Source organism: Moschus berezovskii, chromosome 15, assembly GCF_049115385.1.
Source record: "Moschus berezovskii isolate FMDL1 chromosome 15, NW_MosBer_1.0, whole genome shotgun sequence".
Lineage (NCBI taxonomy): Eukaryota > Metazoa > Chordata > Mammalia > Artiodactyla > Moschidae > Moschus > Moschus berezovskii.
Genome location: NC_142474.1, coordinates 36,877,662 through 36,894,494, shown reverse-complemented (window position 1 = coordinate 36,894,494; position 16,833 = coordinate 36,877,662). Strand labels below are relative to the sequence as shown.

Genomic DNA, 16,833 nt, shown 5'->3' with positions numbered 1-16,833 from the left:
GTTTTTGGGAGCTCTGTTGCAGGGAGCAGTAGCTTGCACACCCAGCTTCCCCTGAAAGAGCCTGTCCAGAGCCACTAGTTGTCCTGTGGCTCCAGCTTATTGTGGTATTGTGGCAGAGCAGAGGCTATTCCCTGTGTGACTTAGGTGTTGGTGGAGAGGCCTTTTCAAAGGTAGATGGTTCCTTTTGGATGTCTACACCCAGTATCCTACTCAGCGCTTTTGATCTTTCCCTCTTCTGTTTTTCTGCTGTGCAGGAGTCAGAGTCAGAAGCAAAGGTAGATGGAGAGACGGCATCGGACAGTGAAAGCAGAGTGGAAGCTGTCACCCTACCACCCTCTGCAGATGATACCCCAGAGGTTCTCAACCGGGCCCTTTCCAACTTGTCTTCAAGGTAGCTTGGCTTAATCATGCAAGTGCTTGCTGAGGGTTCTGGGTCTCAAGTGTCATAGAAGACCTGAAGCCCTTAGAGAGCCCACAGTCTTGTAGTAGGAGCCCACATCTGTTGAAGTGTGAGGCCCAGACCTGTCCACGTTCATTGGTTATAGTCTCCCCTGCCTCTGCTTAAGGCTCCATTGAGTGTCATCGAGTACATCGAGTACAGTGACTCCAAGCACAGCCTGAGTGGATCTGGCCCTTGAAGGGTACCCTAGGCTGGCTGGGAGGTACTGTCCAAAGAGCAGGAATACGTGGGCATAGGAGTAGTCACTGATAGAGCACATGAAGATAAATGGTCCTTGTGGTTTGTGACTAATAGGCAGGCTGCTTTCCAATGAGGAGCCTAAGTTTCTAGTTCAGAGTTCAGTTTTCCTTCTCCCCCACACGTCTCTTTTGGACAGTCCTTAAATTCTCCTGTAGGAATTAAGAAACATCTCAACTTTGGTGAATTCAGGGTTAAAATTTTGGTCCCTTGAGATTCTAGTCCTTCTAATACCAGCTGTGTGGGCAGACAAACTATAAGACCCCAAAACATTATATAAAAGTGTGCCTGGGTGTGCCTCCCACACATTTGTCCTTTTGAAAGGCTGTATTGTGCAGTGAATAAGATCGTGGGTTCTGGAGCCAAATTGGCTCCCAGGATTCAATTCCCAGCTTAAGCACCTCACAGGGTATCATCTGTACATCCCCTTCCTCATCTGTAAAAGCTAGTAGTATTGAGGGTTGAATCAGTTAACACACATGAAAGTCCTTGTAGAAGTGCCAGGCGCATATGTGCCAGGTGTGATAGCTATTATTACCACTGTGTTTGATACTGGTATTACCATAGTGATGCAGAAGCAGAGAAATGTAGGATTCTGCTGCAGGAAAAATGTTAATAGTTTTTTCTCAGAGACACCCATAGAAGCCATCTAAATAGATACTTAAGGTAGGGCGGGCAGACATTACATTTCCCTTGGCATTTTTGCCTGATTCCGTCACTAAAAAACAAGTTGGGTGTATTTTTATGCAAGCCTTGAGCACTTGCTGAGTTTAGTGTAGATGAGGTGATGGCTCTGATGAGGTGAGGTGACCTGCTTCTTCCAGCATATAGCTACTGCCTCTGTCAAGGTGAAAGACATACTCCTGGAAAGCATTGACCTCAGAGCCCTCTTATCCCAGAAAGAACCATCTCCCTTGAGTTTGTGCTTCAGTTCTTTTGGGCTCCTAACATGTTTTCTCCTTCCCTTCCTCTCTAACTTAGGTGGAAGAACTGGTGGGTGAGAGGCATCCTGACTTTGGCGATGATTGCATTTTTCTTCATTATCATTTACTTGGGACCAATGGTTTTAATGATGATTGTAAGTGCCATTTACTTGCTATTTTAGTTTACCTTCAGTTTTCCCTGCATGTCTAGTCATTTTAAGTGCCAGGTGTTGGGTTGGTTCTGGGAATCACTTGAGGTCCTGGCTGCTCAGACTGCATCCGTCATAGAATAACTATGATTTTTCACCTTCCAGCAGCCAACTGGAGGGCCATTGACATGGGCCAGTTGTAGGTGATTAAAGATCACTTTAAAATTTGATTTTAGTACTTCAGCCCTTTGGTCAAACTGGGAACCTGGCTATGATTCTTTGTGAGTCTTGATTTTGTTTCTTGTTTTCCTGGGGCCTCCCTCATAAGCTTAGGACTTTTGATACAAAATTCCGGTCCACAGTACTTTGCTCTGAGTCATCCCATTGTCGTAGACAGCATCAAATGACTATACAACTGACGACTGAGCACTGCAGTTGGGGACTTTTCAAGTATGTAGTTTTATTCAGAGTCAAAAGTGGAAGAGATTGAGGCCTGGGGGATTCTACAATAAAAAGTTAATCAGAGTTTCAGAAGCATATATTTATTGTGAGAAATTGGATCTGCTCTGTGTGACATAAAGGGCCTCCCAACCCTGTTGAGTGATGTGAGAGAAAGGAGGGGAGCAGAATCACTGGAGGTCTGACATTGTTCTTAAATATAGTGGTTTTTCTTGAAGGCCTATAACCTGTTGGTTTCTGTTTCCACAGATCATAAGAACTGAGGAGATAGCAAGTGTTTTAATTCTTTTGTGTCCTGCAGGTGATGTGTGTTCAGATTAAGTGTTTCCATGAAATTATCACTATTGGCTACAATGTGTACCACTCCTATGACCTGCCCTGGTTCAGAACCCTCAGCTGGTAAGCTCTCTAGCCCCACAGAGACCTTTAACAGGTGTGGACAAACATTTTGTGGTAGGTAGTTAAAGTCATGGTTGGAGGGAGGGGTGATGGCCGTGGACCTTCACAGCACCTTTGAGACCAGAGTATTGCCTAGGCCAGACTGAATGGCTGGCTTGGAAGGAGTGGTTCTTCCTTAGAAGAATCCAGACCAACTGCATCTGTGACCATATTTGCATCAATATTTGGATTCCTTAGACTGCACAATGGCCCCTGTTTTCTAGATCAGTACATTTTTCATGCTCTGGTATCCCAGCATCCCACAACAGTCATCTGGGTGTTGTCAGCGCTGGTGTTGCTGTTTCTGGAACTTGGCTTCCTCATCCTTGAAATAGATAGTAGAGACCTAGTCAGTGCTTTTCAACCTGTGATTTTGGAGTCCTAGTTTTTTGGAGGTTCCTTGGGTGCCAGTGGGCAGGAGTGAGACTGAATGCAGGGGATCTGGGCTCCCCAGAGGAGCTCTGCTTTCTCCTAAGAAAGGGCTTGGATGTCCTTAGGTGTTTTTTTTTTTTTGGCTGTGTTATATGGCATGTAGGATCTTAGTTCCCTGCTTAGGGATTGAACCTGGGCGTAGCCAGTGAGAGCAAGTCCTAACCATTGGACTGCCAAAGAATTCTGGGCTTGTCTGTCTTGAAGCCAAAACAAAACCTGTAGTGCAGATGATGTCCAAGACACCTTCCTGATCTGAAACCCTTTGCTGTATTGACCACACTCTTCCGAGGTGGTGATGTGTGAACAGAGCATTGTGTAGTCCTGAGAAGACTTAGGGCAGACACAGACTCCTCTCACTCTGCTGTGCTGGGTCTTGGGCATTGATTTCATAACCTAGCAGGCCAGAGAGTAGTGTTTTGGGCCCCAGCAACTTGGTTATGGCCAAGGGAACTGACATGCTCATATTTGGGCTGGACACATCCTTCTCAGAGATGCTTCCTTGTCACCCAGCAGTATAAGCTGCCTTGCAGTCGCCACAGGGCCAGTGCCTGCCCCCTGGGTTAAGATGTAGGTTTCTCTTGTGGGTCTCCTATAGCTGGAAAGCAATGTTATGAATTTTATTAACATATTCAGGATGTTTGACCCCTGACTGTGGTCACTGTTCAAAGGAAGTGTTTTTCATGTAACAGAAAACAAAGCTTGTTTGGGAATTCTTGAACTTCCACAATTTAAAAAAAAAAAATGGACGAGATAAGAGAAGCTTTTCCCTTTCTTTGATGTCTGGATATTTATTGAGTGTTTAGAGTTGCGTTGCCCATTCTCATACACAGAAACAGTAGTGAAGCCGCACATGTATATGGACCATGGCTTCTCCTTCTTTGGAGCTCCCTCTAGTTGAGGAGAGAAGTTATAAACAAGTGAAGAATTAATGCTAGTGATAGATTTGTGTGTCAGAGCCGGGCATCAGAGAGGAAGACAGTCTGAGATGAAGCATAATTAATTGCTTAGTGAAAAGAGCAAATATTTCGCACTATAGAAATAAAGGCAGGGGAGGCAGATACCACATTCGATCATGCAGGGTTTTATGAAGACAATGGTATTTGAGCGATAAAGTGGGTAAGTGAAGAGGATGTTCCAGGCAGGGAGAAGGAAGGAACCAAGCAGACAGACAGAAAGCCAGAGAAATTTCATTTTGATAGACGTGCAGAGTTCCTATCGGGAAGAGTGGAAGTAAGGCCAAGGAGGCAGGATGAGGTACCTTTCTGGGGGTTGGCTTCCAGATCGAGTGTTGTTAGACCTGGCAGTGCTGTAGAAGGGGCAGAAACTGGGTCCCAAGTGTGTGATAAATGGAGAGTGAATGAAAGCCACAAATTTCTAGATAAATATCTCACCTACAGGGTCACCAGAGGACAGGGATCTGTGGTCTGCTTGTCCTGCTCTGAGCTGCCTGGGGGGTTCCTAGGGGTTGGGTGGACTGCGGCTCTGGTCCTAACAGTCTTGCTGTAAGGGAGGGGCCGCATGTGCTCCCTTTGGCAGTGATCTGTCTTCCTTAACAGGTACTTTCTGCTGTGTGTAAATTATTTCTTCTATGGCGAAACAGTGACGGATTACTTCTTCACTCTGGTCCAGAGAGAGGAGCCTCTGCGGATTCTCAGTAAATACCACCGATTCATTTCCTTTACTCTCTATCTAACAGGTACGTGTTAAGTGGCTTGCCAGTTGTTGCGTATGTCTTGATTTTGCATATCTTGCTGAGTTGGAGTTGGGGCATTTCTTGGTGCATGTAAAGTTTTGATGACTCAACTCTGACCACACAGGGAAGCAGAACTAAGGATTCTGCCTTACATGAGCTGTAGTAGCTCTTTACTAAGAGAAGTGAGGCTGAGGGGCTTGTGTGGTTGCTGGGGCTGTAGTTTGTGCCACCTGTCTGTGTGTTTCAGCCCCTGTTGAAGGACCCTGTAGCATTATTGTGTCCTCTCTTGTTGGCAGAGATTCTGCAGTGTGACCAGAAAAAAACCATCTAGAAACTTGTATTTAAAAAAGGACTTTTCATTGACATATACACACTATTGTATATAAAATAGATAACTAATAAGAACTTACTGTATAGCACAGGGAACTCTGTAATGACCTATATGGGAAAAGGATCTAAAAAGTGGATATATGTATGTGTATAACTGATTCACTTTGCTGGACACCTGAAACTAGCACGATGTTGTAAATCAACTATATTCCAGTAAAAATTAATTTTAAAAAAGGGACACTACAGTGCATTAGAAATTTTATTGATGTGGGTTTAAAAAGACCTGTGACTCCAGAAGAGCCAGGAGCTTACTCTTTGAGTTTCAGTTAGCTCTCCTGTAACCTAGAGTTAAAATGGCAGAGTTACTATGAGGATTTGATAAGCTATATTGAAATTTGACAAACAGTAAACTGTTTGGTCAATCTAAACTCAATTGAGACTATGAAAGTGAAAGTGAAGTCACTCAGTTGTGTCCGACCCTTAGCGACCCCACGGACTGCAGCCCACCAGGCTCCTCCATCCATGGGATTTTCTAGGCAAGAGTACTGGAGTGGGTTACCATTTCCTTCTCCAATACAGAAGTTCAAATAATGCTAATGTTCTTCATGGTTACCCTGAAAACCAGTTTGAGGCATATGGGAAATTTGTTCTGACTCTGACCTAAATTTCAGTCTGACCTATTTTTTCATCAACTTGATAGTGATACTTGACTCTCTGAATGATACCTGGCTACTGAATATGAAGTCTATTGCTGAGAGGTCTGATGTGTTGAGGGTAGTCAGAAAGCATGCCTCAGAGCCTGGAAGCACCCCCACTAAGGGAGGCCAGAGGTCTAGAACAGTGATATGCCTTCTTCTGGGCAGGGCTACTTTTGAAGGACACAGCACACTTGTGGGTAAGATCCGTTTTCTTCCTAGAGGTTTTAGTTATGTGGGTCAGTGGGAGAGAGATGCAAGGATTACCTTGGCCTTATACCATGTGGATCCCCATTCTGCCAGACCTGTTCTTTAGGATAGAGATTGGTTTCTTAAGGTCCAGATAATAATATTACAGGTTTGGGGGGCTATGGAGTCTCTACTGCAGCTCCTTAGTTCTGCTATTGTAGCACAAAAGAAACCCTGGATAACATGTAACCAAATAGTTATGGCTGTGTTCTCATAAAAGTTTGTTTATAAAAACAGGTAGCTAACCTCAATGATGAGTTGCCATGCTAATAACTGAGCTACCAGCTAGGGCGGTGTTGGCCTGCTTTGGGTGCCAGTGAGTTTAACAACAGCAAAATACTGGCAGCTGACCTGACCATTATCAGCCCCTGTTCTAGAATCAAAACATTTCTATCTGGTGAACAGTATCCTAAGTTGAATGTAATCTGTAAAATTTTAAAATATTGTCTTCCTTTGATTGTCTTGAAGTAGTCATTTTTCTCTTCTGACTGCCTATCTGAATAACTGATTTTATTCCCTTGGGCAATGGATTTGTGCCCTGGTTAGCTGTCACCAGGAAATTAGCAAAGGACCATATGACACAGCTAAAGGAAATGACTAGGACAAAGATAAATGCAGAATGTGATTCATTTTGCCCTTTCTCTTCCTTCCTTCTCAACCTAGGATTCTGCATGTTTGTGCTGAGTCTGGTCAAGAAGCATTATCGATTGCAGTTCTACATGGTAAGGGTAGTGTCAAAATGTGTCAGTGTCAAAACTCTTGATATAAGTGAAATTCTGCAGAAACTCCACAGGCCTCTCATCCTTTCTGTGATAAATCAGAACTTTGGAATGTAGTCTGTTCTTGTGTATCTGAAACCTGGAGGGTGAAAGAGGCATCCCCTGTGAAGTTTGGTGGCTTCTTATCCACCTAGACCTAATCACTGTTACATACCCTAAGTAGTCTCTCCCGTCTGGATCTGAGTGTGGCCTCTAGGTAAGGCTCTAGGTGAAGCTTTAGACATTGACCATAGATATCCTACCTGCTATATTGCTCCCTCAACTTAAAAACACCCCCTCTCTGAGTGTCCTAATCTCTCAGTAAATACTTACTAAGAAAACAAGAAGTACCCAGGCTTTTGGGGCATAAAAGGACTAACTAGTGGGCCACGTGCACCCTCCTTTTGTTGGGAACTATAGCTGGGAAACATAGTTCTTCCCGAGGCCTGTTCTGTAGCTTTTCATTTCCAGTAAGACAGATACAGAAGCAAATATCTTTCCTACCTGTTTCTCAACAATTTTCTGTTTGGTATTAGCTATTATTTGAAGTTCCTTTCAAGGTAAACTGATAGGCAAAATTTATCCTTTTATCTCCTTTTGCAGTTTGGCTGGACCCATGTAACATTACTGATCGTTGTAACACAGTCACATCTTGTTATCCACAACCTATTTGAAGGAATGATCTGGTGAGTGGTGTTAGTGAGGGGCATTTTTCCTTTTATTTTATGGGTGTTCTTATGTATAGGAGGACTGAGAAACCCCAATTGCTAAGCTGGCAGTTCTCACCTGAGCATACCAGCGGCCCCTGCAGGCCTAGTTACAACACAGATTGCTGGGTCCCACTTTTGATTTTCTGCCTCAGTAGCTATGGGGTAAAGCCTGAGAACTCCATTTCTAGTACATTCCCAGGTGATGCTGATGCTGCTGGTCAGGACCTACACCTTGAGAACCACTGTTCTAAACCAACAGGTATAGGGATATTTAAAGAGTCCAGGACAGTGCAACTGTACGGCAACAAATATGAAAATCTAGAAGAAAAAAATCATTTCCTGGCAAGAGGACACCGAGTAAAAGTCACAAAGAAGAAAACTTGAACAGATCAATAATTATAAAAGAGCTTTGAAAATTCCATAAGAATCCACACCTGGAAAAAATGACCAGTGATAGCAGCTGAGTATTTATTTATTTACTTATGACTGCACACAGGCTTTCTCTAGTTTTGGCGAGTCTTATCTAAACCTTAGTGTTAAAGTTAATAAAAACACAGGGAGAAACAAGAATGACAAACTGATTTTTTTTTCATGATTATAGCTATACCATTCTAAATAAACCATAGCAAATAGAATCTGGCAATGTGTCAAAAGAATAATATACTTAGTAGATTTTATTCCGCAAATGCGATGATTTCAGCAAGAAATCTATCACCATTGATAGAAATCAGTAGGGTGACTGAAGAAGCTAGGCTTTTAGTGAAAATGTGAAGACGTATCCCAGTTTGTAGAGCCTCTTGATGAGGGTGAAAGAGGAGGGTGAAAAAGCTGGCTTAAAACTCAGTATTCAAAAAACTAAGATCATGGCATCTGGTCTCATCACTTCATGGCAAATAGATGGAGAAAAAATGGAAACAATGACAGACTTTATTTTTTGGGGCTTCAAAATCACTGCAGACCATGACTGCAGCCATAAAACTAAAAGACTTGTTTCTTGGAAGAAAAGCTATGACGAACCTAGATAGCATATTAATAAGCAGAGACATCACTTTGCCAACAAAGGTCTGTCTAGTCAAAGCTATAGTTTTTCCAATAGTCATGTATGGATGTGAGAGTTGGACCATGAAGAAGGCTGAGCACTGAAGAATTGATAACTTTCGAACTGTGGTGCTGGAGAATACTCTTGAGAATCCTTTGGAGAGCAAGGAGATCAAACCAGATTTCCTAAAGGAAATTAACTGTGAGTATTCATTGGAAGGATGATGCTGAAGCCACTTGATGCGAAGAGCCAACTCATTGGAAAAGACCCTGATGCTGGGATAGATTGAGGATAGGAGGAGAAGGGGGTGACAGAGAATGACATGGTTGAATGGCATCACCGACTCAATGGACATGAGTTTGAGCAAACTCCAGGAGATAGTGAAGGACAGGGAGGCCTAGCATGTTGCAGTCCCAAAGAGTTAGTCATGACTTAGCCACTGAACAGCAACAACAGAGATACTAAAGTACTGTGGCTAAGATCCCAGACCATGCCTTTATTTCCTGTTCTCAGATTGAAGATGCTGTAATACCTACTGCTTGAGGAATAAATTAGTAAAAATATATAAAGAGCTTAGAACATGTAAAGACTAGCTCATCTAAATGTTAATAATTGAGTTTTAAGCTGGTTTTTTCACTCTCCTCCTTCACCCTCATCAAGAGGTTCTTTAGAGCCTTAGGGCATTATCATGTTTAAAACAATGATAATGGCATACTGTGAGGGCATTATTATGTTTAAAACAATGGGAAGACATACTCTTCCTCTCTTTCAGAGTATTGTTAAGTAATTCCAAAGAGAGGCTCATGCTAAGTTCTCATCTTTAGGGCTGGACCATACCACTTTGTTCTAGAGTGAATCATTAAAATCTCTAATTATTGGTTTTTAGATGGAACCTTCAAGACTTGATTACAGTTGTAGAGCAGAGAATATGTGCTGGAAGCCTCAACAAAGTAAATAATACGGGTGGTTGGGTCGATATAGGTGTTTTAAATCTCTCCCTTAACAAACAGGGAGTCAGAAAAATAAAGCTTGTAGTTGAGGGGCTAGGATTTATGTATATTATGTTCAACTATAGTGGAAATTAAAAAAATTTTAAAAAGTGACTGTCAGAATAGAGAGTGAGGAGAAGAGAGAGATGGTACAAGTGTGGAAACTGTCTCCCCTTTTTTTGTGGTAGAGTTGATCAGACCACTAGCAGAAGGAGGCAGAGGAGAAATCTGGCTACATGCACTTACATATCAAATCTTGGTCTTGTTATCTGTGTGGTCCTGGGGGAAAGTTGGGCTCATTAGAGCTAGTAATAAACAGTGAAAAAAAAAAGTCAATTATGAAATAGGTAATAAATGTAACAGAATAATGGAGGTAACTACTAGAAGAAGAGGAGTCAGAAATTATTAAAAGTAGTTATTTTGGAGAATGGAGATAGGAATGGGGAAACAAGGACAACTTTTAATTTTTTCTTTTCTGTATACTTAAAAATTTTATATTACTTTGTAATGAAAAATGAGCATGACATTTTTTATAGAATACCACCTCCATTTATTCAGTAGTCATTCAGTAAACATTCGAATGCTGCTGTGTGCCAGGTGGTGTTTTTTTTCTTTTGAACTTATTCCTTAATGGGTAATAAGTACTATTTGGTTATTTTGGTACTGAAATTTATGAATAGCATTGTTTTGTGGACTTTGGAGGTATCATCTTGGTAGAGTTGATTCTTATTTTGGTTTAATTTCCTAGGTTCATTGTCCCCATTTCTTGTGTGATCTGTAATGACATCATGGCCTATATGTTTGGCTTCTTCTTTGGTCGGACCCCACTCATCAAGGTAAACGGATCACCCTAACATGGACCGTTACCGTGAGCCGAGGGTAGTGCTTTCAAGTAGATCAGCTTGGGAGACAGAAGAGATCTGCATGGCGTGTACATCTTCATGTTATCCTGGAGAAAGGCTAGTAATAAATTAGATTGAAGAAAAAAGCCACAGGAAGACTTAACAGTTACTCATGTGGAAAAAAATAAAGAGCTGATAGAGAAAATATTTTATAGACTGTGTAGGTACACTTTTGGGGCTTTGAACTGAATTTGAAAGTTGTCATTTAATTAGTTTACTGTTTTATAATTAAATTATTTGACCAATTGAAACAGAAAGGACACTGAGGGCTCTCAGGCTATACAGGGAAACCAAGTATGGGTATTTTAGAAAGTGAAGTGGTTAATTGAATGAGGTTTTTTAATAGTAGAAAGACTTTAAACAATCATTATTCCCAAAGCCAGAGTTATCAAAATGCATTTTGTTAAGAACTTGCTCTCTGTCCACAGCTGTCCCCGAAGAAGACCTGGGAAGGCTTCATTGGGGGCTTCTTTGCTACTGTGGTCTTTGGCCTTCTGGTAGGTAGTGGCTCCCAGCTGGGTGAGGGTTGGGTAGAGGCCTCCCACCCACCTCCAGAGCCCATCCCGGGTTAATGAGCTTGTGTCCCAAGGCCAAGGACTCTGTGCTGCTGAATGGTAACCTTGCCCTGTAGCAGGGCGTGAACATGGCACAGGCAGCATCAGCTGTCCTTTATCTGCCAGTCTTCAAGCAGGGTCTTGGCAGTAGAGGAGCAGAGGCTATGTACAACTTGTAGTCCTCTCATGCTGGCGAGGCCTGGTGACACTCAGGAGATGGTGTTCATGTTCAGGCTTTTGTTACTTTGCCTGAGAGTAAGAGGTGAGGTGGGACATGCCATTCTAACCCAGATTTTCTCCTGCGTGTGCCTTGCCTGGAGGGGAGTGACTTACCACCCCTTTTTAGAGCACTATTCCCTGCTTCTGACCTTCAAGTCAGTCTCTCCCCTTTCAGAGTTGTCTAGCTGTCCTTCAAGACTCACTCGCCTATTTAGTGGTCTTCTGCTCCTTTCTTCCTGGTTGTCGCCCTCTCACTATACTGCTCCCCTCACCACTTGTCATTTCGAATTAAGAGATCCTGGGAAAAATGAACCATACGGCCTCCAAATAGGACAAAACTTCTTATAGTTCTTGCCCAGATTCCTTTAGGTCTTTCCTGGATTTATTCAGGATCTGGTTGTTTGAGCAAATACATGTGAGGCTTCAGTAGACCATAAGCCTCTTTTTCATTTTTCCCAGAATTCAGGTAAAATAACACATATGGTGAAACATGAACCTCTGATTCAGTGCATAGGTTGCAATTAGGGTGCTAGGTACTGTGAGGAGCATGGCCTAACCAGGTGCCTACTGCCCAGGCAAGATGTCTGGAACTTGTCTCCTTTGTCGGTCTGTTCTCATCCTCAGCTGTCCTATGTGATGTCTGGGTACAGATGTTTTGTCTGCCCTGTGGAGTACAACAATGATACCAACAGCTTCACTGTGGACTGTGAGCCCTCGGGGCTGTTTCGGCTGCAGGAGTACAACATTCCTGGGGTGATCCAATCAATCATTGGCTGGGTATGTGCCACTCACATGGGGCAAATGATCCGTGGCTGGTTAGTGACTACAAAGAGATAGCCCCCTCTCCACTACTGCCTTCCCTCAAAAAATCTAGCTTCTTCCCTCCCCAAAGCTGTAAACCCCAGGATGGAAGAGAGTTGCTTAAGTCAGTTCAGGGTGAGGACAGGAAGAGATGTTTCCTCCTACCTCAAATTAATAAGACCAGAGTTCTGAAAGTGTGCTTTTGGTTCCTGGGGCACCCTGAGATGCTTTGAGGGTATCTGTGAGATCACAATTGTTTTCTTCATAACTTAATGACATCATTTGCTTTTTCATTTTGTCATTTGCCATGGTGGTGTAAAAACAGTGGTGGGTAAGCCTGCTGACACCTTAGCATGAGTGAAGGCAGTGGCACCAAACTGGACTGTCATCGGATTCATGTGCCAAAATGGAAAGTATACATAAAATACTTCTGCTGAATGCTGCAGGACAGTGCTTACCTAAAGGAAGAGTTTGTGTGCACCTGTTTGAGTTCTGAGCTGTACTGGCAGCTTTTTTATGGGGACATAAATTTTAATTGAAAAGAAATGAGAAACTATAGGTTTTCATATATGGGTTTTTGGCTGACATTTTTCTTAAAAAGAAACAAAGTGAGATTTGTCACTTCCAGAAAACAACTGACAGTAATTGTTAAAAATGATAAAATTTGGTTTTCAAGTAAAAATTAGAATTTTGGAAAGTATATACCTGCCATGTAAGTTTGATAACTTCTTAATATTTAAAGACTTTTCTGATGGGATCTGTGGTGATTTTAACATATGACATTTTGACATTGTATGGCAAAATGTGTCTACATATGGCTGATTTATGTAACTCATTAAACCAGTATTTTTGAAATGGCCAATGCATGGTGTTACACAGTCATACATGGATAAAATGATCTATTCTAAGTGCAGTATAGACCAGTGGATTTTAATGTGAGAGTCCAAAAAAATTATTGATAGGATTTCAGATTCCACTTTGCACCAACTTTTTAGAAACCTATCACTTGTCAAGTTTTGGTGTAGTATCATAAAAGAATCCCTGTAATTATCTGAAAAGACAGTGCTAAAATAATCTTCCTTTTTTCAATGATGTATCCTTGTAGGACTGAATTTTCTTCATATACTTCAAACAAAACATTGCTGTAGACTGAATGCATAATATGTTTTAATGTCCTCTGTTAAGCAGTGTATTAGAGATTTAGCAGAAACAGAACTCCTAAACCAGTCTTTTTTCTAATTTTGGGGGGGAGATATAGTTTCATAAAGAGGTGGTTTGTCTTTTTTTTTTTAATGGTAACAAGTAATAAACCTGGACTTGCAGGCATCTGAACTGATTTCATTCTTTTTAGAAAACAGTCCGGATGTACCCCTTCCAGATTCACAGCATTGCCCTCTCTACTTTTGCCTCGCTCATCGGCCCCTTCGGAGGGTTCTTCGCTAGTGGATTCAAACGAGCCTTTAAAATCAAAGTAGGAAAACCCTTTTTGTTCCTCTCGTTGTCTCCCACTCAGGCCCCTTTTCACCATCTTCTGCCTTCCTCCTCCTGTCTCACCTCATCAACTACCACCCCCTTCAAAATACCAGGCTGTGAACCCTGACTGTTAATGTGTGCTCTTCACCCATGCATGGAATTTAAGTAGGATAAAGGAAGATGCATTGTTTCTAAGAAAATTCCATGGTTGGATTTCAGTTTTATGATAATCTTTTATGTTAATCTTTCTTCAAAAGAGACATTTTATAATTTAATAAGATTGTATATCATAGCTTCAGCACCTGAATCAATACTTCTCACTTCCTGTTGCCCTCAGCTATTGAGTAAAGTAGGTGCTAGACACCGAGGTGTGACCATAGACAAGGCTTTGACTTGGATGAAACCAGGCTTACCAATCCTTTCCTTCCTCTAACAGGACTTTGCCAATACCATTCCTGGCCACGGAGGCATCATGGATCGCTTTGACTGCCAGTATCTGATGGCCACCTTTGTCAATGTGTATATTGCTAGTTTTATCAGGTATAGTACCTTTCCATCTGAACCAAGTTGAAGGATTTTAGAATTTCATCTACTTCTCAGTTTGAGTGAAAAAATCCCAAATATGAATGCAGTTTTCAGTTGCTATTAGTTATGGATTCTCTGAGGTCCCCTATCCTCCATTAGTAGAGAATCCAAGAAGGGAACAGCCACTAAAATAATCAGGCCCTTGAAGTTGCTTGGCTCCTGCTTTGCTCAGTATTGTTTCTTCATCCTCTTGCAGGGGCCCAAACCCAAGTAAGCTGGTTCAGCAGTTCCTGACCTTGAGGCCAGATCAGCAACTCCATATCTTCAACACGCTCAAGTCTCACCTGACCGACAAGGGGATGCTGACAGCTGCCACAGAGGACAAGTAGGGGCCACCCAGGGCCAGGAGAGCAAAAACAGGGCTGAGTGAGGGGCAGGACAAGCCTAGCTGGACAAAGACAAGCTTCAACTCACTTTTTTTTTTTTTAACCAGTGTTTCTATTTGTGGATTTAAAAAAAAAAATCTGTGTATACAGTCCATATGCTTATAATTTGGGTTGTGAGTAACCTATAGCTTTGAGTTGGAAAGAAGTCAATTTTTGTTTTTAAAACCAAAGCTTTTAACATCTTGGAAGACAGTGTTGCCCAGCTCTGGAGTGCCTGCTTGGTACTTCCAGCTCCTAAGCTGGAGCTTCCATTTCTGGGCCTGATCAGAGTGGACACTCATTCATCTGTGTTTGTCTAGTTTAGGCCCCCCCACCACCAACTGTCTTTGTAGCTGACCCCCAGCAGGGAAGAGGTGCACAGCTTGGATGTCTTTACTACTGGAGTGCTTTTCCTGGGCTTCTCAATAATCCCTGCCTTGGAGCTACAGGAGGGTTGCCTTCTGAGAGAAGAAGGATGAAGGCTTATTAATCAGATAAGCATTCTGTTCACGAAATCCTGTGGACTATGAGCTCTGCTTTTTGATATGGATTCACCTCACTTCATCACAGACTGAAGAAGGTTTCAGTTTTAATTTTTTTCAAAAAGCATGAAAAATTATAATAGTCTGGAAAAAAGCCACACTGTTCTATTTCAAGTGTACGCAGTAGGATGTATGCTGTAGGATGTAACTAGGTCTTTTCCCACAGGGTTTAGGCTCAAGTGGCTCCTATAGGGCAGTTGGCTAACTGGGTCTTTTCAGGGATGATGCTGTTCACATTTGTGCTATAGACTTGTTGCTGCTGAATCCTTTCTGGGGGCTTCCTCCTTAGGCAGGGAGCAGAGGGCTTCTTGTTCACATACCCATGCCCTTGACCTGGCTGACCACCCATGTAGCTGCTGTGTTGTATATATTAATATATATATATATATTACTCTTAAGTCAAGTGTATATCTGTGTGTGTGCTTTGAAAATCACTTATTTCTTACAGTGATTTCAATTGTACCATGACTTCGTCACTGAAACCACAAAGTCCTGCTTACAATTCTGCATAACCCAGCCCTGAGGTTTGAAGCTTCTGAAGATTAAATGCACACTTGTATAATGTGACCAGTTTAAATGTAGTTTGTATTTTACAGGGGGACCTTTTTCTTTTTAAATTGTGATTTATTTATTTTTTCCTTTTAATTAGAAGAGTGAGGTTGACTTTTGGAATATACATTCTTTGTCAGGATAATAAGCAAGGGGGTAGAGGAGAGAGCGATTGGTGCCCAGATCTCATGGGTGTTTCATCATTCTGTGCCATGGTGGTTCTCATTGCCAAACGGGGGTGTAACAGCTTGTTTCAGCACCTTGGGCTGGTGCTGCTTTTCTTTGGGTTTATCTCAACCTTACTGTATCTGTGCATGCCTGCAGCCAGCCCAAATCACTGAAGTGTCCAGCACAGGCCAGACCCCTCTTGATGTCTCTGTTCACAGTCACTGTGTGACCTTCTACATGCAGCAGCTTCTTTCTTCTGAACTTTTATTTCCGTTTCAGTAAATGGCTTTTCTAAGTCTAAGGCCCTCTTAAAAACAGAATGTGTTTTCAGTGCTGGCCATGTGACACTGGGCAGGACACATCACTCTGTGGATTCTCATTTTCTGAGCTGTCTTCTAATTCCCATATTCCATGATTCTGGCTGAGCAAGTGTACGTATCAGAGGCTGCTTGCAGGTATTGATTGAGTCATGTCCTGGGCATGCAAAAATCAAGTGCTTACAGGCTTTTTCTAAATACTTTTCTTTAAAATGCTTGTCCTCAGCAATAAACCTTAGAGTGGAGTAGAGTAATGAATCTAGTTTTCTGAATGAAGAATGAACTTGGTTCCCCAAACCAAAGATAGAATAGCACTTCATTTGTCTCATGGTGCCCCACTGTGGGCAGATAGGTGGGTCCTTGAGGACAGGAAATCTCAGCTGGGACCTCGCAGCAGAGAGCCACCTTTGAATAGGGCCACCTTTGGGATCAGGGAACCTGGCACATACCTGTGGATGTGGCTGCTGCTGAGGGTTCCAGGAAATGGCAGCTGGAAGTTCAACAGAGTTGCCATCCAGAGAGCCCGAGGGTCAGCTCGGGTTTTGTTTTCTTCTGATTTCCCACATGCTTTCTGGTGAAATAGGGGAATTTCATAGGAAGTAGCCAGGAGACAGACACCACCTTGTGTCTATATAGCGCATTGGTTTTCTTTCTCCCATTTATTGAAAATCTTTCACCAAACAGACAAGTTTCCAGAGACTGTTGTAACGCACAGCTGTGCACATCTTAATGAGTGGCATAACTTGCTCTAGATCCATTTTTTTGTGTGTGTGAGAAATAAAATGTGACAAATTGTA

General features: G+C 42.3%; 1 protein-coding gene and 1 non-coding gene across 2 annotated transcripts in view; both read left to right on the top strand.

Moving 5' to 3' along the window:
* The window catches only part of CDS2 (CDP-diacylglycerol synthase 2), a 63,754-nt gene extending 46,921 nt beyond the window's left edge, over window positions 1-16,833 (top strand). The window contains exons 2-13 of the mRNA XM_055431959.2: window positions 255-391; window positions 1,679-1,775; window positions 2,530-2,627; window positions 4,655-4,794; window positions 6,729-6,787; window positions 7,427-7,509; window positions 10,310-10,397; window positions 10,892-10,960; window positions 11,861-12,013; window positions 13,389-13,508; window positions 13,947-14,050; window positions 14,292-16,833. Of these exons, the coding sequence (XP_055287934.1) occupies window positions 255-391; window positions 1,679-1,775; window positions 2,530-2,627; window positions 4,655-4,794; window positions 6,729-6,787; window positions 7,427-7,509; window positions 10,310-10,397; window positions 10,892-10,960; window positions 11,861-12,013; window positions 13,389-13,508; window positions 13,947-14,050; window positions 14,292-14,424 (1,281 nt within the window). The 3' untranslated portion in view covers window positions 14,425-16,833. The remainder of the gene's footprint in view (window positions 1-254; window positions 392-1,678; window positions 1,776-2,529; window positions 2,628-4,654; window positions 4,795-6,728; window positions 6,788-7,426; window positions 7,510-10,309; window positions 10,398-10,891; window positions 10,961-11,860; window positions 12,014-13,388; window positions 13,509-13,946; window positions 14,051-14,291) is intronic.
* On the top strand, window positions 6,311-6,413 carry LOC129535653 (small nucleolar RNA U6-53/MBII-28). Its single transcript, XR_008681700.2, has one exon. It is a non-coding gene; the product is annotated as a small nucleolar RNA U6-53/MBII-28 (small nucleolar RNA).